Here is a 25582-nt window from a genome sequence, read left to right as displayed (position 1 = left end):
TCAATAGAGTCACAACATATTCACACAGAGCTGTAGCTTCTCGAAAGTTCCTCCCACCATCAGCGTGGGGTTTTCCTAGGCTTTACACTGTAAAATGTCACCGAGACCACTGCGGTACCACTGTAGGAAGGGACCCTAATGCTTGGGGTTCAGCAGGTGCTCTGGGACTGATTACAGAAGCATTTGATAGCTTCCTCATGGGATCTGAAAGTGCCCCACAAGAAAATAGTGGTCTCGAATAGTAACCATTAAGCCACTTCCCATTAAAAAGGCTGTAACCCTAATGGTTCTGAAGGCCTTTTAACAGCAGGGTTGTTTGTTTTTGAATAAAGCGGTCAGGTGAGGTGAAGGTTGAAGGTTTCACTTTTCACTGTGGCAGTAATGACAGCAGTAATGCCACACATGCAAATACCACTTCAGGTTCTTCCATCAGCTGGGCGCAAATTCCTCTCCACAGAAACGTTGGTGGACTTCCCCTTTAAGATAATCTCTAACCTCATAGGCGATATGAGTCATTTAAACAGTCCTGAAAAGGGGGACCAGAGCTTAAATGGACCGTTTCCTGCGGCCAGGCCTCGGTAACTGCTGAGAGGAGCTTAGAAGGGTCTTTCCAGATGGACTAGCGCTCAGAACAAGTGGAGAAATATGACCAACATCTCAAAAAGACGCCTGCTTTCCGCTGATAGCAGCCCCTCACCCAGGGGGGTTTCCCATCCAGCTTAAAGCTCTGAGCAGAGAATTAAAAACACATTGAACGAGGCTGGATTCCCAGTCGCCAACTTCGTGTTCGAGTCTTCCCGTTCCACCTTAAATGCCGCAGCTTTCTTCCCGGCGCCGGAGACGTTATAATAATAACTGCTGCAACTTTTAAGGTGGAACGGCCAGAGTCGAACGAGCAGCTGGCTAATAAGTAGCTGACTTCAGCTTCCTGCGCTTTTTCGACGAATTTTCCCCAAACTAAGCAGAATTAATCTCGACTGCGAGGTTTTAAAGGAGATGTGTGTCTATTTTCACTCATTTTCCTCGCTAAAGTATAATCAGCCTAAAACAGCCCACTCGTGAATCGTTATTTGTTTTCCCACCCGTTTTGGGGAGAATTTTTTTAAGCGATGTCATTTTTCTTTTTGTAAAATTTTACTTGATTTTATTATGTTGATATGCGAATAAAATACGTTAAATGTGTTGCATCAATACGGTTATCGCTAAAATACAAAACCGAATGAGAGAAAGTGGGTTGGGATATTTGTATTTTTTTTATTTTTTATTTATTATATCACTTTCATCAGTGTATATAATAAGTAGTCAATAATAAATAATAAATAATGCTATTTCGTATTTGTTAATATATTTTGGCTTCGTCTTTTTTTTCCTCCTACCCGTTTTCCGCACCAAGCCCCGCCCTCTCCTCTATCGCTCGCTGTTAGCGACTTGGTGAAGCGCAGCGCAGCAGGGGCGGGGCCTGTCTCAATACGGGTGGAAAACAAAAGGCAGCGTGACACATAAAGACGGAGAGAAACGACAGGAAAGTTTTCGCTTCAGCCACAACGAGACGTGCACGCAGGTCGGAGACGCTCCGAGAACCCCTTCTGTCCTCCGTGCTGCGCTTTTAGAGGTTTGGGGTGGATTTTGATTGTGTTTCAGATGCTGAGTAGCGGGTGACTGCCCTCCTTCAAGAACACAGCCACTCAGAGACGAACATGGTGAGTTACTTGACATGTAAAGCCAGTCAGGCCTCCTGTCTTGTTTTGGAGTAACTGCGCCTTTTTTTACAGAATATCTGTAAAATTACAGGGTAATTCCACCAGGTTTTTTGGTTAATTCAGTGACTGAGATATAAGCAAAGTGCCCTGAACGCATTGGTTCGGTGTGAAGTGGTTCATGGTAGAGAAACTCAGAGAGATGTCTTGACAGCGGTGTTGATGGGAACCAGGGGTCAAATACAGCCATTATATTTACTATCTAAACCATCCGTGAACCTACAAACGCATTCTGCGTTTTTACAGGTCGAGTGGATGATGGTGAAATAGTGATCAGCCTGAAACATGAAGAAACATGTTCTCTCTGGGGACTGTTTTGCCTCAGGGTTCCCTCCCTGTACGTCTCCACTATTGCTGGATCTTTTTTTTTTTTTTTACTTTACAAATTAGTTTTAGGCCAAACTTCTTTCAAAACTACCATAAAACAATATCTCAGGTGTCAGACAGTATAAATATGAAAACAAGTTTTCATATGCCCACCATGTTCTCCTCAGCTATGAATTTTTAAGCCAAAAACTTCCCTCAAAACTATGTTACTGTGTCAAACATCATTCCCCTTTAAATGCAACACACGGCTGATTATTCTGGAAAATAGCCCTAGTTTTCTTTGGCGACTATCATCTTATAACTCACCCAACCTAATTTTAAAATTCATATTTTTAGGCCAACAGCTTTTCGCAGGTATATCGTGAAACGGTGTTTCAGGCAGTGTCTACATATCCATTTCATATAATAACGTTCTGTGAGGGAGCTTTTAGAGATGGACGTCTGGTTCCTATCACCACCTCTGTGAACAATTCTGACTAAGTTTCTTTAGAACTCTGCATTTCACTCCAAACCACTCCATAAACCATTAAACTGTACACAAATTTAGAAATAAACCAGCGTCATTCCGCTTTGCTCTGCATCCTTAGGCGATAGTACAAGACTAAGTCTTATCTACAGCTTACAAGAGTTCCGTTTATTTTATTGCACCAGCTGGTAAGCGGTGAACGGAAATCTAGCCATGGCCCTCACTACATAATGATGCTACTAATAATGGAGTAATGGGATAATAATGGAATTCTGTAAGGAATATTGGAATATTTGAGTTGATGTGCTCCATTATATGCACTGTATTTGGTAATATCGAGGCTTTAATGTACATCTCGTTCATTGTGTTAGAGGGTAAAAGGGGAAAGTCCATCTTCATTGATGTCTTTATTTAATGCGCTTCAAAAACAAGGACTGGACGTGGATGTGGCTTTGAATGGGAATGTATAGCAGTCAGGGGGTTTGCCTAGATCTGAGGAAATTCCAGGTTTCGTAGAGCTTTAGTAAGAAAAAGGAGGAAGCAAACGAGAGAAAAAAGACGGTAGAAAGGAAGGAAGGAGGCTACAGAGGGAAGTGAGGAGAGAGGCATATCCTGCTATTGCCCATTCATACACCGACTGGATTCACTACCCGGTTGGAATGTAGGAAGAACGAAGGTTAGTGGCGTGTCTTCCATTTCCACTACAAACCTTGGGGAAATGGTCAGTTATTGTTCAGAAAATGTTTACAGGGTCAGGAAAACAAAAGTGACCAAGTCTTCAGTCTCCTTGGTGATGGGATGTAGCCACACAGGTGTGACTGAAATTGAACATAATGGCTATTTTTTTATTTGTGATGTCACAGTGGATCTTGCAACAATCCTTTTCCAGAACCTCACTCGGAATACCAGGATTGATTGAAATGAGTGGGGATTGGCAAACTTTTATTTTTGAACTTCCAGTTTTAGAACCCCACGGGGATTTCCAAAATTTGATTCGAATTAACTGGGAATTAAAACAATAAGTGTTATTATTTATGTTGTCGTAATAGGGTTCCTTAACCTTCCTATTTTTGAACACCAGTGAAAATTCCAAAAGTCAGTGGAATGAACTCGGAATGAACATTATAGTGAGATATAGTAACAATCACGAATCCTATAAAGAATTCCTGAATCCATGTAAATGAACTTGGAATTAACATAACAGCAATTTTCATTCATTATATCACAGTGAGAATTCCAGAATTAAGTGGAATGAACTTGGAATGAACATAACGCCGATTTTCATTTATAATATCACAAATGAGATCTGGTAAAATCCAATTCCAGATCATAATGGCAATTTCTATTTATTATAACACAATAGGATCTAGTTACCATCCGAATCCTGAACCCATTCAGGAATTTCAGAATGAATATAACTGAACTTGGAATGAATACAAATGCAGTTTTTATTTATGATGTCACAATAGTATCTAGTCACTATCCAATTCCAGAACCCCATCAGGAATTCCAGGATTTATTCAAATGAACTCAGAATACAACCATTGTTTTTATTTATGATGTCACAGTAAGGTCTAGTAATACTTCTGTTACAGAATTCCAGAACTGATTTGAATAAACATGGAATAAGCACAATGTATTATATCATATTAGAATCTGGTCTTGATCAAATTCCCGAACCTCATCAGGAATTTCAGAACTCATTCAAATGAACTCGGACTTAACATAATGGTGATATTTATTTATTGATTTATTGCAACACAGTCCGATCTAATAACAGTCCACTGGACATTCCAGCTTCCACATAAATGATCCCAGAATAAATGTGGCACTATCTTCACTGGAGTCTTGGAAAGGGGCTTGCGGTGTCATAATGCTCACCTACGGCTGTTTCCTGTTATTGTGCCGTGGAGGCTTGTGCTGTTTATGTGCTGTGAGGCGGCGAATATGAAAAATGAGTCAGGTTTGCTAGGATGTCCATTCATCTCCCGCCTGACAGTTTCCCGGCTCTTGTGGGTCACTCACTCTTTCGGCCATGACTCCTGAACTCCTCGCTTCCTCCCTCAGCACCGAGACAGAAGGGGACGGGCAGGGAGATCAGTCCGATACATGGCTCCCTTTGTTTGGCTGGTCAGTCAGCATCTTTAAATGCCTGTGTTTCAGAATCCTGACTTTTCCGTTGGTCACAATGGTACTGTTGTGAGTTTTGGAGGCCTGTTTATCTGGAAGGCACAGAGTGTCTCTAGCCTGCTCTGTCTTTTGTTCAGCTGGGCCTGACAGATCCACTAGGAGAATAAGCTGAGGGGCACGCTTCCAGAATAGCATTCCCCACTTATACAGCAACCAGGCCTCCGGAGAGAGGCTTTGAAAAACCTTTTAACCCTGGAAGATCGTATGTTGTAATGCAGGGCCGTCTGAAATTCTACTTTTTTTATTTGATTGGGCTAATTCAATGCAAAAAAAACCCAAAATTCCTTGAGTTGAACAGGAAAGGCCTGCTAATTAGATGGTTCAGGTGGGATGGAGCAGGGAAAAGACCAAAATATGCAGGCAGGGGTTCTCTAGGGAACCACATTCTTAGGCTGAGTTCAGACGACAGAGTGTATTACGTAAAAAATCTGTGCCTTAACCATGGCGACTCCACCCGTACACAAGTTGTGTAAAGTGGGAAAAGGAGCAGATCTTTGTGGGTGGGAAGTTTGACACCACACCATACATGACACTAAATTGATAGGCTCAAGGAACTAGGACATGTAGCGCTTCTTTCTGGGCCAGACAAAGCCCACCAAGTTTGATTCCTCCTAATCAGCCCGTATGAACTTTACATTAAAGTAAACTACTCACCAAGTGACAGTGGTGACGAGTTCTCGTCTGTTTTTTTAAGCAAAGCTTGGAGACAACAGTGTAGAGGATGTTACGTATGTCAGCGAATTAATATTTATTTTTGAACAGAAAATTTTTAAATAGGTTTTTCGTTTCTGCAGAGTGTCCACAGAAAAAGTTCCAGTCTAGATTTGATGCTGTTCAAGAGTCCAAACTTTAAGTCCTATATGAAATCTTCTGGCTTGAATTGTTTTTAATGTTTCTCAGTAGAGATGCTTTAAAATATTAAACATCTGCCCGTCCAGTATCATCTCTAGAAATATATATATCGCTGCTGTTGGAAGCTGCGGAAAACCTTGTATTTCCATTCTTGTTGTGTTTCAGTTTTTGACATAATTTGAAAATGCCTGTTGCTCTTTACATTGTACGTAAATTTCTTGATGAACCGACCGAAAGAAATGGCTCAAAATGACTTGGAAAAAATTCTGGTTCCGTTGACTTACAATAAAAGTAAAGTAGGTTTTTTCCTTTCTCCTGTAAAGTGACCATCTTGGAGATATGAGGTTTTCACAGTGATATATCAAATTACACCACACTTTTGTGAATGCTGGCATTAACTGTGGATTCTAAGGGTTAAACATGACAAAAGATTAAGCCTGATACTAAAAAAGGCTTTTATGCAAGTAGTCTCAGGATTTTATGTGTAGTGAGGAAGCTGGACCGTAGAATAAATGTAGTGTCCATCCGTTTAGGAGCTGAAAACATTCTTATCATGACAAATGAGGGACAGATATATCTGCTAATCTGTATTTCATTTGTCAGGTGCCCAGCCCTTTCCTATCCTGTCCTGTCATTTTTACAGTCTTGACCTGTTTCAGACCCTGACCTCTTCCGCCTCAGCGCTCCTCAAACACCCATCCCTCCCTCCCCCTCCACCAACGCAAGGCCTGCTGTCAGTCCAAAAGCCCAAACCCACTGATCCTGGCCTTGACCCTTTTCCTGAAGCTAACACTCATGCCTCATGCTATTCTATGCAGGAGAACGGACAAAGCCGGCTGCAGCAGGTCCAGAAAGATGTGGACGATGTGAAGGTCATCATGCTGGACAACCTGAACAAGGCTACCGAGCGAGAGGGCAAGCTGGGCGACTTGGAGGACCGGGCTGACGTGTTGCTCCAGGAGGTGAAGCTGCTCGTCCTCTACCACCCATTCTGTAGTAAACAAAGATTTTCTAAAGCAAACACATTTAGTCCTGCATATATTTTCCCCCACTGGATCAGCGGATCCTCTGATCACTTGCAGAAAGTAGCATTATGTGTACATTAACTTGCGGTTAGCTGCCTGTTAACTGCTAGCTTTTCACGACATCTGTTTCCCTCGTTTTTCCTAATTCCACTTAAATCCATGTCCTAGATGTTCTTCATATTTAGTGTTGTTTTTGTATGTTGTCTTTTAGCCATGCCAGTTGTTCAACATTCGACAGCTCAGTGCAGCACCAATGTTAGCCTAACCAGCAAATCAGCCAAATACACAGTTCTTGGAAGAGTTGACAAATGAGTTAGTGATGTTAGCATCTAGTAAACCAGCGTGTTGTTCAGAAAGCGGGTGTACGTCCTGCTACTTTGTGTAAATAATCCATTATGAGGTGGTAACGAGTCAAAATACTAGCAGTACTAGCACGCTAACACTCATTAGCATTGAAGCAACATGAAAGTAAGTCTAATATGAAACTTTGAACAATATACCCACGTTAGCTACTCAGACTGTACGCTTATACTGTTAAACCAATTTAATTACCACATTTTATGACGCTTGGTGGTTTGCGTGAGGTATTTCGATGAGGTTTCTAGACTTGCTGTCAGTTCTGTGCACAGCAGCCTTAGCTCACGTTTAGCGTTACCTATTGTATGGACAACTGTAATTCAGAAGATCCAGTGATATTCAGGGGAAAAATTTTTTCATTTAATGGGTTTGTTCAAGGCTTCAGACTATGCAGTCTTGGGCACATTTTTGGCACCCCGGTCAAATGTTTTTGTTAGTTTTCTAAGTGAAAAAAAATGAACACAGTGAATAGGTGACACATTGTAATGCACAAACACTGTTTTTTTGCTAAGTTTTGCTAAATACAACACAAAATGAGGCTTGTGCAAAAGTCACGGCACTTTATATTTATTAGTTATGGCATTTTATATGTTGAGTACGTGTTAAACTCTGCGGATGTGTTAACTTATTTTCACTTAGAAAAGCAACAAAGCATGTCAACGTTGTCATAATTATATCAAAACCTTGTAGAACGATAATCTACTATTTGCATACTTGTACTTAAGGTTTAAAGCAGTTGTGAAGGAATGTGACCGAGGGTGTAATTTTCCTACATTTTTGTTTAGTCTGGTTTGGTTTTGCTATTGTTAGTTTCTCTTTACATAAATAAAGTCATATCCTCTGACTTGTTTGTGTCTCATATGCCCGTGACGGCCGTGCGGACATCAGCCCTACTTTTACGGCTGTCTGGTCGGAAATCAGGAAGCCCCCTGAACACACTAATCATGATTTTTGGCCCACTCCGGGCTTCACTCCACTCCACAAATGTTTCCAGGGTTCCAAGGTCCGACAGCGACCAGGGAGACGTCAGGAAATGTCATATTGGAGTCTATAAATATGCCTTAGGTGGAGTTTAAGGGAAAAAGAATGTACAATTTACATCCTGATTTTAGTTGCCGGTGTTAATTTTAGAAAGCTATTTCCTTTCGTAATGAGATGAATGAAAACTTCTCGCCCAGCGTTTGTGTGCATGTATTTATTTGTTTTTGGGCAGTGAGGTCAGTTAGTTCCCACATTGCTCCCTCAAGTTCCACAGAACTCTTGACACAAGACAAACAAGAATATATCACAGTAGACAACAAGCCCAAGATTCTAAATATGGGAGGGCGACATGGCAAAGTATGTAGGGCTGCAAGATGAAATGTTTCATAACAAAATCGCAATTTGAAATTGCACCGTTTTAACAATGTTACCTTGTTTAAGGTGAGAATATTTAACCTAATAACCTGGATTTTATGAACTACCTGTAGATGATTCAGACCAATCAGAAGAAACCAAAACAACTAACTGGTTCAATACATTTTTTTATCCAAACTTCAAGCCAAGTTGATCTTTTTGGCCAAAATAAGCAGGCCTGTACCTTAATTTACAGAATAAAATATAATTTAGATCACAATTAGACATTTTTCCCAATTCATTCAGCCGTAAATGTAACACTGCAATACTAATGATGCACAATAAACACCACAAGTGCTTTTTTCATTGGTTCTCGGTTCAATAATTAAGTTTCCAGTTTTAGGGTTTTTGGGTCCTGCTAACAAAAATTTTGTACATTCTTTACTCTTCCAGGTGGCTATAATGCCACCAAGCACTATTACATTACCAATAAAAGCACCAAGTTAGGATGGGATGTTGATGTATCGACTGCTATTTTTGAATTATTACTTTGTAAAGAGTTCGCTAAAGTAGTTTGGAATCATGTATGCATTATTTTTGCTAATTTTTTTTACTCTCACTAGAGATAAACATAAGCTCTGATTTTGCATTTCGCTGTTGTTGGAAGAAAACCTCGTATCTCCAAAATGGTAACTTTACAAGAGAAGGAAAAACTACTTTTAATGTAAGTCAGTGGAACCAGACGTTGTTCCAAGTAATTTTTGGCTGTTGCTTTTAGTCCATTCATCATGAAATTTACACACAAGGAAAATGGAAACAGATATTTTCAAATTATGTCAAAAACTGAAAAACAACAGAAGAACAGTGCAGTATGTTGTTAGCCAATAAAATAAGTTAACTAGCAGGCAAGATAACTGGACACTTTAGCATGGAATAAAATTACCGAAAAGACAAATCATTAATCACAATTATTTTTATGGTTCCAGCAGATAATAACATATTGTAATATCCTACCGTTTGTTCCAGTCACCGTCTTTTAATGAGTTGAGCAATTTCTGCAGGTTTAGGTTTTGGTTGGAAATAAAAGGGCTAAACTTATGAAACAACATAAAATCATCCAAATATAACTTTTTTCTCTGTGGTGTCTTGGTAGACACAGCCATGCAAGCTCTCCCATTGGTTAGGACTTCAGAAGCTGAACTGAAGGTCTGATGGGTCACTTTGAGTACATAATTAGGAAGTGACAGTGGAATCAACCTGTCACATTTTGGGTAGGACCAATTTTCCTGACGAAAAACATCATTCTGGGTTGTGTTGGAAGTTCTACAAATGATGGTTAAGGGAACCACAGTTGATAAATACCTTCATTCGGAATGTAATCAAGCACGCATCTTCATACCTGTAGTGACTGATGGGTAAACTTTCCTGCAAAGTGATAAACCGTTGTTTACTGCTCCCTGTGCAGTTTGAAGTTCCCTTCCAATGGATCTTTTTCTCTCCCTGTGGTTTGGAATCACCCCCAAAATGTCTGAAGATCCTCTTTGCAGGGAACTAGAAGAACTATTGGAATGTACCTAATCTCTCAGTATCGTAATCTGTATCAGGAAGAAAGTGGTGTTGTTCCATCTCTCAAAGGAACTTCTTAATTTGTATTGTAGCAGTAAAAGGCCTACAGGTTTAGCAACAAGGATTATATATAGGACCAAAAGAAAGTTTTTTGACTGGGCGAAGGACCATTTAAGCATTCCAATGGTTCATGGGGTTGTCATGATTCTAGAGAACCATGCCTTAACTAAAGAACCCTTGAATAACCCCCTTTTATGAATGTACACTTGTGGACTTAATGTCTTTTCTTGTCTGTTTTCAGAGCCAGAAGTTTCACAAGACAACAGTAAAAGTGAAGCAGAAGAAGAGACGGGAGAACATGAAGTGGAAGCTGATCATGGGAGGTGTCATTGCAGTCGTCATCATAGTCCTGATCATCATCCTGGCTATCTTTTTATCTGGAAGTAATGGAAACTCCACATAAGAGGCCTTTGGAGATGAGGAGCCTATAACGTCTCTTCAAGATGCTTGAGGGCACTGACCTGTAGCTGCAGCTGTATGGAACATCTGTGAAAGTTCAGGATGTCTGTGCGTGATGTGAGGACATGAACTAGAATATTTTTTGTTCTGTTTTTAAAATCTCAGAGGTCTGCGTGTTCAGATATTTGCGCTAGGCGATGCAATGGTACTAGTTTACACTCACTGCTGCTTCTGCCTCTATTCTGTTTAGAACGTCCAGTAATGTCCAGAACAGTTTCTATCCTGATATCTGTGGGGCAAATCTGAACTATGCTGAGCTGAACTCTTTCATTTTAAAATTTCTCTATTGAAATGTTGATAAACATGTATAAATCTTCAGAAAAAGACATGTTCTTAAGTTCAGAAGCTCAGGTTTTCTCTCTTCCTCACTTAGACTCTGAGAAGTTTCTATTTCTGAGCTTGTGGTTTGTGTTGAATGTTCTGAAAGTTGCCTTATCTGCAAAAAAATTTTTGTCAATGTAAGTATCGTTTTCCTTGTTAATATGGTTCTGTTTTTTACTCTTGAGCAATCCACACAGTTCATCACAGCTGGAGTCTAGACTTGCTTTGTGGAGTTTACTATGCAGAGTGAATAAGATAGGAAAAGATGTATTGAATAAAACTCGGCCTCATCGGTTTGACAGAATTCACGACTTTGTATCCTTTTTGTATTTTGTCCATCAATGTTCTTTCACTACAATACCCAGCATGCATTAGGTTTTAAAATACAGATGTAATATACCTAGTAGTGATGTTAGCTATCTGCCTTCCTTCTGCTTTAGCCAGCTAGTGGAAAAATACATTTTAATCAGCGCTGCAAAATCCACCCCGATACAGCTGTCACTTTTTTCCCTTCTACCTTCACGATATGTCATCAGAAGGTGGTTATCCTGATCTTTAAACCAGAAAATCTCACTATTGTGGCGCCGCTGTTCATAAGTTGGCATGCAGACATCTATAAATATAAATGTATAGTAAAAATAATACATATGATAAATAAATGCAAATAAACAAGACGGAATACCAAGTTTAATGAAAAAATGCAAATAGGGTGACATAAATCAGCCTATATAACAGCTATCAACTGCTGTAATGAATGTAATAAATATACTCATAAATAAGATAATTGAAATGAAACTATTTAAAAAATGCTTAGTTTTATCATTTTTAACAACTTTCTAGTTTGCTTGGTAGCTAAGAAGTAAGATGTCTAACAACAGGCAGTTACCTATATAATTTACATAGACAGAAATTCTCTGCATTGACATTGTGTGAAGTAAAATGACTTTTTCATTGATGTTAGCTAGCTCAGTAACTTAACCTAAATGCTAGGCTAAGTTTGCTAACAGAATAACAAATAAAAACTTGCTAGCTAAAAGAATTGTCACACTACTGACCTGAAACTCGTAATAAGCAGAGCACAATTCATAAAGTCTTTATAAATAGTAAAACATAATGTTTTTCTTCGACTGTCTCTGTTGAAAAAAGAATATATTACAAACATTACCAGATTTTTGCATTGTACACCGCAATTCCTGGCTCCTATCACTTCCATTGTAAAGATATATGAGTTGATAAGTTTCTGTACAGTGAACCGTTTCAGCATTGAATCAAAACACTCTGAACTACTTTGGCCACAAATTTCTATATTGAGGCCACATGTTTTTCATAATTCAATATTTTAATCTGTGGCCTAGATATAGTAAATTGTAGCCTCAGTATAGTAATTTGTGGCCCCAATATATTTTGTAGTTTCATTATAATAAATTGTGGCCTCAATATATTCATTCATGTCTTCAATATGTTGATATGTTGCCTCAAAATGTTAATCTGTGGCCTCAATATAGTAATATGTGGCCTCAATATAGTAACTTGTGGCTTCAAAATATTCATTTGTGGCCTCAATATATTAATCTTTGGCCTAACTATATTAATTCAATATATGGATGTGGCCCAATATAGTAATTTGTGGTCTCGATATATTACTTTTGGCCTCAATATAGTAACCTGTGGCCTCAGAATAGTACTTGTGGTATCAAGGTAGTAATTCATGGCCTCAATTTATTAATGTGTCGTCGTGCCTTATTAAAAAACACACCTCGTGTCAGTTTCGGTGCTTTTAAACTGAACAGCTATAAAACCCACACTAGCGTTTCAGTGAACACCCTGAAGTTTCTTCGGTTAAAGTGAAACTAAAAAGCCGAAAGTGGCTCAGCTGCTCCATCTGGCGCTAGAAGGGACCGCCGCCACGGTCACGGTTCCTCCAGGCTGTTTCTCAAATGGATCCTTACTCCCTACGCAGTGCGCTATACATGCCCTGAAACACCGGCTTCTTCTGCTCCCTACATAGTGCACTAGGGCGCCATTTGGGATCTGGCCCGACCGGTTGGGTGATGACAGTGCAGTGTTAGCTCAGCTTTCACCACTCCAGCGACAGAAGGTGAGATAACGATACACCTTTATATGTGCGCGTTTCATAAGAGTGAAATGCAGAAATAAGTGAGGAATAAAACACGATAAAGTGGAAGAAGCCGCTTTGTTGTTTTGTTTGAGACTGGCTTTACGATAATGTGAGTTAGCTAGCCGAGCCGAGCTGCTGCTGTTAGCCGAGTTCCCCATAGTAAACAGAGCTTAGCGGGCTAACGTTAGCTAACGGCTCCGAGACCTACTCCAGTGTATAAATGTGTTTGTTTGAACGTAGTTGGACCAGCTCTGGCCTCTCAAATGAAGCGGGACTCCACATTTTTCACATTTTGTCTGCATAGTTCAGTAGTCGAGATGTAAACAGAGTCAGTCCGAGCGGCTTGGTGTGAGAGTCCGAGCTGTTCACAGTGGCGGTGATGGGAACCAGACGTCCACCTCTAAAAGCTCCTCTCAGAAAGTTACTGCAGGAGCTGGTTATGAAGACACTGCCTGAGGACCGAGGCACTGTTCTACACTAGCTTTGTGATTTTAGTCCATTCATGGTGGAGGGATGTGGCAAAATAGTCCCCAAAGAAAACTGAATTATTTTCAGGTTTATTGTGTTTTACCATCAGCAGCATTACATATAAAACTCAGAAGGCACGTGTAGGTTCACTGGTGGCTTTGGACAGTAAGTAAAGTGGGTATATTTGTGTTGTAGACATAGTGACCCCTGGTTCCCATCACCACCACTGTAAAGAAATCTGCCTCTACAATCAACCACTTCTCACCAAACCAGTCCCAATGACTTTGTTTACACCTCAGCCACTGGACATTTTGAAAAATCCCCAGAATCGCCTCTGAAATTGACTTTAACCAGGTTAGGTGTGTCAGTTTTCTGGACGCTGGTGTAATTTAATGTTAGCCGGCTGATTCTCTTGGCTAGAGTTACGGTGAAGTAACTCCTGTCATTCTGAACCGTGGCGTCTCTCATGAGGTCGTCTTTTTTATCGCAGGGCCGGGATGACTTCGTACTTTGACGAACATGACTGTGAGCCAACCAATCCTGAGGAGCAGTACAGACAGAATGCCCTACTGGAACTGGCCAGGTACCTGAGCTGAGCTGACCATGGCCACTTTAGTAGAAACACCCACTCTGTACTTCCACTCACTGGCCACTTTATTAGAAATGCCAACCTTGTACTTCCACTCAGTGGCCACTTTATTAGAAACATCCACTTCGTAGGAAGTGACCATTAAAGTGACTAGAGGATGGCAAACACAAACTGGTCATCAACAGATGAGCTACAGTCTCTAACTGTACACCATCAATGTGGAGCTACAAGAGAGGGGTTTCTAAAAAAAGCTGGTGAGTCTACAGTCAACCAAACCTGTTATAGAGCATTTAGCACTCCCCCTGTTGACCGCCTGGTAGTGTAATTGTGTTGACGGGAAATTCCACCGGGTTTGATGAGAATCATACTGGCTCTGAATTCTTTACAGCGCTGGTGACAGGAATCACTTTTAAGAAGATCAAGCCTGGTATTGCTGGTATTGAGTAAAGGTGGCCAGATATAACGTTTGATCTTCGTCTCTTTAGGTCATTAATGCAAGGCTTGGACATCGACTCAGGATGGCTGGACGTTTCTGACTGGGACCAGCGGCTCCCTCCTCCTGCAGCCAAAGCGGTGGTGCAGAGCCTGCCTCTGCACCGTATCACCCCCCAGCAAGCAGGTAGCGACCTATTCCTGTCGTCTTTTCCGTGTCAGGTGTCCAGACAAAGGAATGAAAGAAAGATATGAATATGAAGATTGGAAGATTTTTGCCCTGTAGTCCTGATTGAAGTCCTGATTAAAGGCAAGTTCTACATTCACCCTATGTACCCTTACTTACCCTAAACACTTATTTTTTGTGTGTTAAGTAATTTTATTGAGTAAAATGATCTCATTATACTGGTAGACAATTTAGCTTCATTCAAGTACATTTCTTAAAGCAAGCAAAATTACCTGCCAGTTATCTCACTGCCAATTAAAAATAAAAAGTTAAAATGTTTGGAATTAAATTAAATAAGCTTAAAATAAGCTCACATCAGTCTCAACAGGATCCATATTGGACATATCAACTAGATTTAAGATCAGTTTACTTAACAATACTATTTTTTGCAGTGAAGCAACTAAAACACACAAAGAAATACATTCGTTTATAAAAGAGGGGTTCACCTCTTCTCCACCTGTGCCCCTCCCTTTTTATACATCTCTGCATAATTTGCGAACCATTCATTCTCAAAGTGACCATTATGTCCTGATCAGTATATTAATTCCGAGGCAGCTTTGTCTGAAAAAGTGCTGTGTCATTCTTATTCGCCACTTTCTACAACTTTAGCTCAAACACACCCACCCCTCCCCCCCTTTAATGAGATACACTCATTAAAAAATAGTTGGTTATTGAGGTCATACTCCTGGCCGGGATTGCAGTGCTGTAAGGGTTATGAAGGCCATCTCTTTATAAAGGCACAGTAAAGTATAGAAATCTTCCACTTGAGGCACATTTGGTGAATTATTCTCCTTTAGTTTCGATCTGGAGTTACGGGGCTAGTGTAGCTAACAAATAATGGAAGTTCTTACCACACCAAGTAGCTGACATTCCTGAAAGTAAGTTGTTCCATAATCCCTAACAGACCTGCTTACATATGGACGCAGTGCTATCTATAAACATGGACAAAACTACCGATAGAATTCAGGCTTCAGTATTCCTGATACCGCTGTTTTTAGCAGTGCTAACAGACTTTTGTCCATGTTTATAGACAACAGTATATCGTACAATGTTTAGAAACGATGTTGGCAAGTCTGTTAAAGATCACTGAACAGCTTGGTTCCAGGAAAGTGATTTGCCCAATGGGAACGTGTGCTTTTAGTGCTTATTAGCTGCATTAGCCTCGTAGCGCCAGTGCAGAACCACCAAAGCGAACTCCAGGCACCGGGAACAGGGTGGTTTCGGCTGGTTGCTTTTACAGCGCGAAGGGTTTGATGTGAGCTCTGATCTGAGTGGCAGGATTTCCCTCTGACCTGGGCTGTTTTTGTCCAGATAAAGGACTGAAGTGTCCCGTGTGTTTGCTGGAATTTGAGGAGGAGGAGACGGTTCGTGAGATGCCCTGCAAACATCTCTTCCACTCCGGCTGCATCCTGCCCTGGCTCGGCAAGGTGAGCGGCAGGTTACAGCGTTTTACTCGCCCAGTAGTGCAAATCACACAGTAACATAATACACCAAACATTTGAGCACCTTTCAATGTCGGTGCTTAGCAACATTCCCTTCAGCAGATGCACTCAGCTTGCAAACACTCTGAGTAGCAGCTGGAAGTCTTTCTGTTGTTCTCTTCATTACGGAACCCTTCTTGTTTTGCAATATTCTTGGGCTGTCTTTCATGCACAGCGTGTTTAAGATCTGCCCTTAGATTTGAGATTTTCAAGTCTGGACGGTGAGGGACTTTCCATAAGCTTCGACTTGCATTCTTCTGTTATATCATTACTGGTGTTTAGTAGAATCCTGGGCCGCTGGCTGCTATACAAGCCCAAAGCGTGATAGATCCGCTCCCATGCTTAACAGTTGGCAAGGTGATCTTTTCCTCAACTGCTGTGCCTTTCCAAAATGGGATGGGGTTTCTGGCTTCTACATGTTGTGTTGTTTTTACCTCCGATGTTGAGTTTTTGGATAAGGGCACAGGTACGGTTTCCTTTTGATGAAGATCATGTTTGTACAAGCAGCACTGTACAGTAAAACGGTGCTCCCCCACTCCTGTGTCAGCTAATCTTTCCTTGGTTGTGTTTATTTCTTCTCATTTCAAAAATCAAAAAAATATGTAATTTGACGCACAGTTGTAACACATATTATACAGGTCAATGCACTGTTAATGCATTACAACACACCTCTAACAGACTCCTCACTCTGTAATCCCATGACTGTGTTAAACAACACGATCAGGTTGTTGATTCTGAGTAAACACTTCATTTGATGCTTCGTTAACCGGAGTTTGTTTTGCAGACCAATTCATGTCCACTGTGTCGATTTGAGCTGCCCACTGACAATTCCGACTATGAGGAGTTCAAAAAAGATAAGGTAAGCAAACACGAATCCGTGAAGGAGCCTTAAAGCATCCAACAAAACAAGAATTAAGGTTATACGCAAAGGCTTGTTCAACCTTGGCTAAATGGCATGTTTTGTTAATTGTGAAAAAAGTGAAAATAAGTTTAAAAGAAATTTGCCACAGAGAACACCGTTCAGCACATTAATGCAGAATTACTGTTTATTTGCTGAATTTAAAATATTGGAAAAAAATTACATAGAAAATGAATCATGTGCAAAATTTAGATTTTATGTTTTATCCCCCCCCCCATACTTTAAACTCATAAACAAAAAAAACCTCAAATAAGAAAAACAAAAACAAATAAGAACTGTCCACTAAAGCATTTGTTGTCACTTAGAAAATCAAAATCAAGTGTCATTTGACTGCGTTGTTCCAGTAGACTAATGTTAAAGACTAATGATGACTGAGATGAAGGCTTACTTTTCTCACAAATATGGTTGAGTGGAAGTGAAACTACTATATATATGCACTCCGGCCACTTCATTAGGAACACCTTGCATGTGGTATACCACTTTGTGGCTGAGTTGTCATTTTACGTAGATAATTCCATTTCACAATAATAGCACTTACAGTTGTCTGGGGTAGATCTAGCAGGACAGAAATTTCATTAACTGACATGTGGCAGTCCTATTACAGTGCCACGTTTAGTCATTGAGCTCTTTTAGTACGACCTGTTCTACTGCCAATGTTTGTCTATGGAGACACCTGTTCACCTGTTAGCAAAGAATGTGGCTGAAGCACTTGAACTCGATCATTAGAAAGGGTATCCACATACCTTTGGCGGTATAGTGTGTGTGTGTGTGTGTGTGTGTGTGTGTGTGGACTCACAGGCATTACACCTTTTGTAATATCTTAAATTACATTGTAGATTATTGTGAACTAGGGAATCACCCTATATGTACTTTTTAAATTAAGCAAATTAATTGTTTTCTTCATTTTGCTTTACATACATGTTTTTGGTATCATACAGGAGCGGAGAAGACAGAGAGAACACCGTCTGGAGGATCTGCATGGAGCCATGTACACTTGACCTCATAACCACCACCCCCCCGCCACTCAAACGCACATTTCAAATGCAGGGTTTAATGACTACGTGCTGCCTCGACAACTGATAGGTGTGTCATTGATCTGAGGTTTGGACCATGCTCTGGAAACTTCTCTTCTACTTGAAAACAATTAGTTATTTTTAAGAAAATGTAAAATAAATTTTTGTATGCAAATGCACTAAGATCAGTGTCTAAAGGACCTATGAAGTCTACAAAGTGATCATTCGTTTAATGTCCCGTGACTGTTCGTTTAAAAGAATTTCCTTTAAAAGTTTTTTTTGTGCATAAGAATTGTGTGTTGAGAAACGCTGGCACTATTATCTTTCATCTTTATCTATTTATTCCTGCTTTTTTAAATCGCATTTCATTTCTTAAAGTGTAAAAATAAAGCTGGAGTTAAACACTGAGGAAACCTGCAAACATGTATGTGGTTAGTGTGAGTCGTCAGACCTGATGATGTCCTGTGGGTCAGGTTTGAACCGGGAACCACTCAGTTTCCACATCATTTGGGCACAGTGGATTAACACTATTAATTAAGTGGTTGGTTAGTGTAGTGTTTAACACCTTTGCCTTCTACGCTGTAGACTGGGGTTCAATCCCCGACCAGGGCAAGCACCCTACACTATACCAATAAGGGTCCTTGGGCAAGACTCCTAACACCACCTTGGCCTCCCTGTGTAAAATGATCAAATTGTACGTCGCTCTGGATAAGAGCGTCAGCCAAATGCCGTAAATGTAAATGTAAATTAACACGTTAAGCACATCGGTTCGCTAAGACACGTTTAAGTCCTTAAACCAAGAATGAAATCAGTGTAGCCCAGGCCGTGGCCTAGTCTGGCATCATTCATGATACAAGTTCCACCTAATCTGCACAAGTTAGGCCACTACGCGTAGATGCTTGAGCAGTTTATTGGCTGCCAATCCTGTTAACACGACCACTGCAGCTCAAACTTTGGTGGTTCCAACTAACATAGTTCAAACCACTGTGGTCCATTTGAGTTGCAAGGTTTTTTTCTTTTTCTTTTAGGAACAGTCATTAGTAGGATGATCATCATTGTCCTAGAAACACATCCCAGATCCAGTCCTCCTGTAAGGCCTGGTCGCATTCCTTATAGAGTTATAAGGGGTAGTGGTTAAAATCTCATCCTACAAATTGGGACCCTCAAATAAAAAGAGCAGCACTTCATTAACAGCTACTAGTGCTGCTCTGTAAGCGACCCTGCCTGTTCAGTTCAGTTCAGCTCCTCACTGCTGGGCTTGAGTTACATTTAGGGCATCATAAGCCTTCAAAGAGGGGGACAATTATTTATTATCGCCCGCCCATTAATTCTTCAGTGATATGAAGCTGAAGTCAGATATTCACCAGCTTCTTGTTTGAATTTTTCTGTTCTGCCTTAAATAGTGCCGCAGTTCTGACGCCTGAGGTAACAGAACGTAACTGCTGGACTATTTAAGGTGGAACAGGAAAGTTAGCTAGCTAGCTACTGAGACATCAGCCCACTACTAGCTAAAAATACTACTATTTTTGTGCTTTTAGGGAAGAAAAGGACCATGATACATTGAAATAACATTAAAATAAGAGTAATAGTGTGGTTATTGTCATTTTTAATGGTGAAAAGTCTCACATTTGTGGTCTCTTGTGCAGCCATCTCACCGGTTTTTCTTGTTTCCTCAACGCTTGTTTGGAGTGAGTCTGAAAAACCTCCGTTTGGAGGGCCACGTAGCCCTAAAACTTCGCCCTGCCCCTCTATCTCAACACAAATCGGGACACCCTACCGCTAGACGTGAACACACAAAGCTAAGGGCTAAGGGCTAAGTGGTAGGGGCGAGGGGTGAGAAGGGATTGGTGTGTGTATTATTTAAATCTACACATTATATATAAATCTATACATTATGTGTGGTTTATTATTTGCTTTTCTATTATCCATGTACACATTGATTTAAGTACAAAGAATTGCAAGAGAGTAACTCAGTCATTTATCATTGTTTTTAAAAGAGCTTTTCTTTGTAGGTCTTTGTAGGAAAAACACGACAGCTTGTAATAACTTGATTTATTAGAAAAGTAGTAAAAAAAAAGCTTCAATCCACGAAAGCCCCCATATACAGTGCCAGTCCAAAGTTTGGACTCACCTCCATGTTCAGTGTTTTTTTCTTGATTTTTGGTTATTTTCTACATTGTAAATGAATTTTGAAGGCATCAAAACTATGAAGGAACACTTCTGTTTAACTAATAAGCCACAGGAGGCCATGCCTTACAGTGATTTTGTCACGGGAAGGATGTTCTTCTTTTCTTCTAAAACTCCCATCCCTGTGATAAAATCATTGAAACGCAGAGCCACAACTGGCTTACTGCTTTTATAAAACAGCTGTCAATACAAAATGATAAAATACACATTTTCTCTGAAAATACTGTGTTATTATTATTAATAATAGACACAAACAAGTATTCCAGCAAGAAATGTAGTTTCTGTAGAGTAGATGTAGTTGCCAAGCAACCATGGACAGCTGAATGAGGAGAACATTCGATCTCCCATCGATGTATATCGTAGTCATTTCATGATTTCATGATTTTTAAAACTTTTATGTCGTAGAAATATGAGCTCATGATAACAGCACTATTTAAATGCAAATACCTTTGCTTCATCAATTCTTTTTGGGCCCCAAATTACCACCACAGTCTTATTTGGTACCAGTCCAGCAGCGCCCCATTTCTCATGTGGGCCTGAATTTCAAATGACTCCCTGCTGCCTTCATAGTGCACTACATCGGAATCTAAATACTGATTCCTGCACCACAATGGTATAAAATATAGCTAAGAAATAGTCATTTGGGCCTCAGACACATCCACACTGTTTGGCTGTAGAGGGTAGAATTTCGAAACTTTCATAGCTAGCACACTATTTAGGGAACATAGAGCCATTTGGGATTCAGCCTGGGTTTGACAGTACAACTGACTGAAGCCTATAATCCATTCAAGGGACATATTTTAGGCTTTTAAGCTGCCGTTTTGCAGTAAATCATACTGTAAGTGCTTTAATGATGGAGCTGTTGGATCTTTTGACCTGTTATCTAGCTGACCAGCCTGGTTCTAGTTAAGAACATAAGGGGCCAGGCCCTCAGTTTAAACAAATAGAAGAAGAAAAAAGATAAACATTGAATAAGAGGGTTTGTCCAAACTTTTAACTGGTCCTGTATTTACACAGATTCTGAGAGTTGCACTGTTTCTGTCTCAGAACTCTGAGGCTGGACTTGTTTGGCTTCGAAACATTTTCCGCAGGACCCTCTTGAAGTGATTCCGAAATCGTACACTAACATAACACACTGGTTTGAGACAGCAGTGGGAAAAGGCCAGCAGTTGGCAGACGTGATGAGCATAATCAAGATGAGTGGAGACCTCACAGTGTGTAAAAGGCTCCACCTGATGCTCAGTTAAGGTGCGCAGAAATATCACAATGTTATAAGGAGCCCAGCCAACGAAAAACACGGCTGCAATCCAGAAGATGAGTCTCTCAGTCCTGTGTCTCTTGGTTTTTCTGCATGTGGTTTGAAGAATTCTTACGTAGCAAAAAGCCACGACCAAAAACGCAATGACGAAGAAAATGTTCTGTTGGTTTTTAGTGTGAATGCTGTTAAACTCACAGTAGACCACGTTAGAGTCTTCTGGGTCACCCATCACTTCACTGTACAGTAAGGCTGGTATTGCGGCTCCAAAGCTCACCACCCAAGCAAGGATGGGAACAGCTGCAAACCGCTGTCCTCTCTCCCAGTCGGACAGAGGGTGAACCACTGCTACGTAGCACTGAATGGTCATCAACATCAGCAACACAGTGCTGCTGTAAAATCCAGCTGAGAAGACAAAGTTGACACCTTTGCACACTGCATCACCAAAGGTCCAGCCCCAGATGTACTGAGACGACCAAAGTGGAAGCCCAAGAGTGAACATCAGGTCGGAGAGAGCCAAGCTGAGGATGAGGATGTTGGTCAATGATCTGAGGTTCTCGTAGAGGCCAAGAATGACAAGAACCAGTATGTTACCAACAAGACTGAGGAGGACCACAGTGGAAAACAATAAAGGAACTGCAATGGATCCAACTCGGGCCAAGGGTTCCTTGAGACAAATGCTGAAATCGGTTAAATCATTTGTGTAATATTCATATGCAACATATTCCACCACGTCAGTGTGATCTGGAAAGCAATGAGAGGATTGTTATACATGCAGCAACGAAGTGATTCTAGTGCTCAGCTTCTTGGAAATCTATTCCAAATCTATTTCGATTTGGTTATTTCACTTTTTTAAGGCCCAACTGAGAATTTGTACGTACTGCATGTGATAGTGGCACAGAACCAGTAAAACAGGTTTTGTGCCGCTCTCAGAACCTATTTTTACTGGTTGTATGCCAGGTTTCGTTGGGACAAAGCCCAAAATATGTTGAATCATTTGTGCAATGTTTAAATGTAGCACTTTCATTATCTTGCCTTGGCATTCAGTGCGTTTACATGCACGCAACAATTCAATCAGAATCAGATTTCTCCAGTCATCTGATTATTCAAATAGTCGTGTAACCAGCATAGTCCAGAAATCTGATCAAGAAATCTGATAGAGAGCTGGCTTTTAGCTCAGATTTCTCAGTGCGTGTGTACTCTTACTCTGATTTCTTTCTTTCTCGAAATTAGTCCATACCAGAGATAAGCAAGCAGGGTTACTGTGAGACGGCAGTAAAACTCTTTTGAAAAGATGCTGAAACCAAATACGTGCTTCCTCTTCTAAATGATGTTCGTTGTTTCAGGGAAAGTGGCGCGGCGTTTTAAAAGAAGCCACAGCATGAAGTTTGAGTTTTACATTACATTTACATCACGTCGTCTTCTGTGAGTTTACTGGCTGGTTGCAAAGCGAAAATCTGATTACTGTCTGACTCATGTAGACCTGGAGTTTCCCTGGTATCTCAAGTGCATATAAACTTGTTGATCGGATTACGGACAAAATTTTCTGCAGCTATTGGATTGAGTGCATGTAAGCGCACTCAAAGAGAACTGGAATTTAGCTCAGCAGTCAGATTTCTCAGGGCCTGAAAAAGCTTACTCTGATTTCCAGTGGTTGACAGTAACTAAGTAAATATAATTAGTTTCTGTACTTTAGTATTTTTCGTGTATCTGTACTGAAGTTTGTCCATTTTTGGCGACTTTTTACTTTCACTCCACGACATTTCAAAGTCAAATATTTCACTTTTTCCTCCTACATTTTGAGAAATCTGTCGTTCCTTTTGGTTTCTGTGTGTATAAAAACGTAACATGTCAAAACAAAAGAAGCGCAAAGCCAGAGCACCAATCAGGGCCCAGCGGTCACTTTGTTTAGAGCTGGTTTTGACCTGTTGGTCATACCGACCCAGTGCAGCACGCGGTTCAACGTCAGCGCAGCAGCGTAAAACTTTGGGAGAGTCTGTTCAACATAAATGATGAACTAACCTAACTTTGTGTAAATAGAGCTCAATATAGAAATATGTCCACATATGCAGTCGAGACTGACGCGGCTTTTTTCTGAATTTCTACAAACACCATTTCATTTTATGGTAAATTAGTCTGGGCTGGTTTATGTTTATGAGCAGAGGCCTACAGTTCAACATAGTAAAGGAGCTCATCTGTGATCCTGAGTTTAAAGCCAGTTTTTATTATTTAGTATTTTATTTAACTTAAACTTGGAACTAAGTTGTAAATAAATCTGAAACTGAAACTTTGCTTGTGTGTAAAAAGTGATTTCAGAGCCACTCGGTTCTCCCTGATGGAAACTGTTTACCTTCAGTGTTTTGTGCTTCTGATCATTTTAATAGACGTCAGCGTCGCTAATTAATGACGTTCTATTAAAAGACTGGTTTACCAAGAGAGACACTGGAAGACCTTCACAGAAATCCAATTACTGAGCTTCATTATGTTTACGTCACGTCTTCTACTATGAGTTTATTGGCTGGTTGCAAATCAGAAATCTGATTACTGCCTGACTCATGGAGACATGGAGTTAATCATGATTACGTAATGGATAAATGTACATGCTGCACTGCTTTAAATGATAACTGGATAGAAAATATCAGACTTGACTCATTGTTTAAAAATAGCTCTACATACCCATTTCGTTGGTCCCCAGTTACTGGTTGGTTGCTCTTTATTTCACAGACCACCAAAAACCCTTTGCTTTTGGACTGAACAGAAACGTCTATTCTCACATTCCTAACAGCAGCTTGAGGCGAATAAGACTGCAGTGGGTCATTATGTTGAATGTGTGCTGAAGGTAAAGGTGTCTCCTCCCCTAAACTCCGCCCCTTATTCTTTTTACAGGACACACAGCAAAAATCTGAACCTGCAACATTCTTCTTTTTGCACAGTGCAGATTTCACATAGTGCAAGTCTTTGTACTGACCAAAGACAACAGGAGCCAGATTGTCCAGTTTCCTCCGTCCAATCAAGTAAAGCACCTTGATCAGTTATCAAATGCTTCATTGGTCCAGCTGGGCCTGTTACAGTGGTGAAGACACTAAACTGTGACCCTTCAGGCCTGGCAATGACCACCTCTAGTCTGTTCAAGGATTAACAACATAAGGTCCCCATTGTGTTAATATTTGGGTTGCTGACCCCTAGTGTAGCTGATCCAGTGACATTCATGGAAAAACATACATAGGGCAAAATGTCAATTTTCGATTCCTCGATCCACAGTGTCACGTGTGCACCATAGAAGGCATTACCACCCACAGTGGACAGTGCAGTGGCCATCCACGGGTGCTTAACTAGTTGTGATCACTGGCGTCTAGCTAGAATTTTTCAAGCGAACAGACAAGCAACTCTGGCAGACATCACATCCACATTCAATGCAGGAGGCCCCACACACATATCCCACAGGTCAGTGCAGTTATTTAGCTTCCATGGGACATGGGAACAGAAGACCCACTAGAGCTCCTCTGTTAACACCACAACACCGGACACATCACCTCACCTGGGTTCGTGAGGTTGCTAACTGGACTGTAGCGGACTGGCAGCATGTGGCATGGTCCAATGAGTCATACCAGTACTATCAGGCTGATGGTAGGGTTCATGTGTAGCGCAGACCCCGGTTGTCAACAGGGCACTGTTCAGGCTGGTACTGATTCCATACAGATGTGGGGTGTGTTCTCATGGCAGAGGTTGGGTCCACTAGTCCGCTTGAACACGTCACTGTATGTTTCATTGCTTGGTGACCATTTGTAGCCCTTCATGGACTTCATGTATCTCCACAATTATAGAATATTCCAATATATTAATGCAGCGTGCCATCAGGCCCAAGTTGTCCAGCACTGGTTTGAGGAGCATTCTGATGAGTTCAGATGAATAATGTGGCCTGCACGTTCGCCCCAATCAAGCATTTATGGGATGTGGTGGAGGGGTCCATTCGCCCCAGAGATCCTACACCTACAAACACCACAGAGCTGTGGGTGGCTGTCTAGACAGCGTGCCTGAACATCTCTACAGGCATCTTCTGTCCACTTGTGGAATCAATGCCACGTCAAGTTACATTTCACCAGACTAGAGGGGGTCCTACACAACACTGGTTCCTGTCAGTGTAAATTGCCAACTCATGTCTGGCTGCTATTTCATAC

General features: G+C 40.8%; 3 protein-coding genes across 3 annotated transcripts; 2 read left to right on the top strand and 1 right to left on the bottom strand.

Moving 5' to 3' along the window:
- The first annotated feature begins 1472 nt into the window (after positions 1-1472).
- vamp5 (vesicle-associated membrane protein 5) lies at positions 1473-11023 on the top strand. The gene is made up of 3 exons (XM_017709704.2): positions 1473-1700; positions 6411-6554; positions 10177-11023. Exons 1-3 carry the CDS (start codon positions 1698-1700, stop codon positions 10336-10338), a joined length of 309 nt encoding a protein of 102 aa, XP_017565193.1. The 5' UTR covers positions 1473-1697; the 3' UTR covers positions 10339-11023.
- Positions 11024-12716: 1693 nt separating this feature from the next.
- Positions 12717-18383, top strand: rnf181 (ring finger protein 181). The gene is made up of 6 exons (XM_017709639.2): positions 12717-12813; positions 13793-13885; positions 14377-14510; positions 15861-15976; positions 16815-16889; positions 17888-18383. Exons 2-6 carry the CDS (start codon positions 13800-13802, stop codon positions 17945-17947), a joined length of 471 nt encoding a protein of 156 aa, XP_017565128.1. The 5' UTR covers positions 12717-12813; positions 13793-13799; the 3' UTR covers positions 17948-18383.
- Positions 18384-20837: 2454 nt separating this feature from the next.
- LOC108434510 (chemokine XC receptor 1-like) lies at positions 20838-24224 on the bottom strand. The gene is made up of 2 exons (XM_017709703.2): positions 24081-24224; positions 20838-22148 (listed from the first exon to the last, which is right to left on the bottom strand). The coding sequence occupies exons 1-2, from the start codon at positions 24082-24084 to the stop codon at positions 21193-21195; spliced, it is 960 nt and encodes a 319-aa protein (XP_017565192.1). The 5' UTR covers positions 24085-24224; the 3' UTR covers positions 20838-21192.
- Positions 24225-25582: the final 1358 nt, after the last annotated feature.

Source organism: Pygocentrus nattereri, chromosome 20 (assembly GCF_015220715.1).
Source record: "Pygocentrus nattereri isolate fPygNat1 chromosome 20, fPygNat1.pri, whole genome shotgun sequence".
In the NCBI taxonomy this organism is placed as follows: domain Eukaryota; kingdom Metazoa; phylum Chordata; class Actinopteri; order Characiformes; family Serrasalmidae; genus Pygocentrus; species Pygocentrus nattereri.
This window is presented reverse-complemented; position numbering and strand designations above follow the sequence as displayed.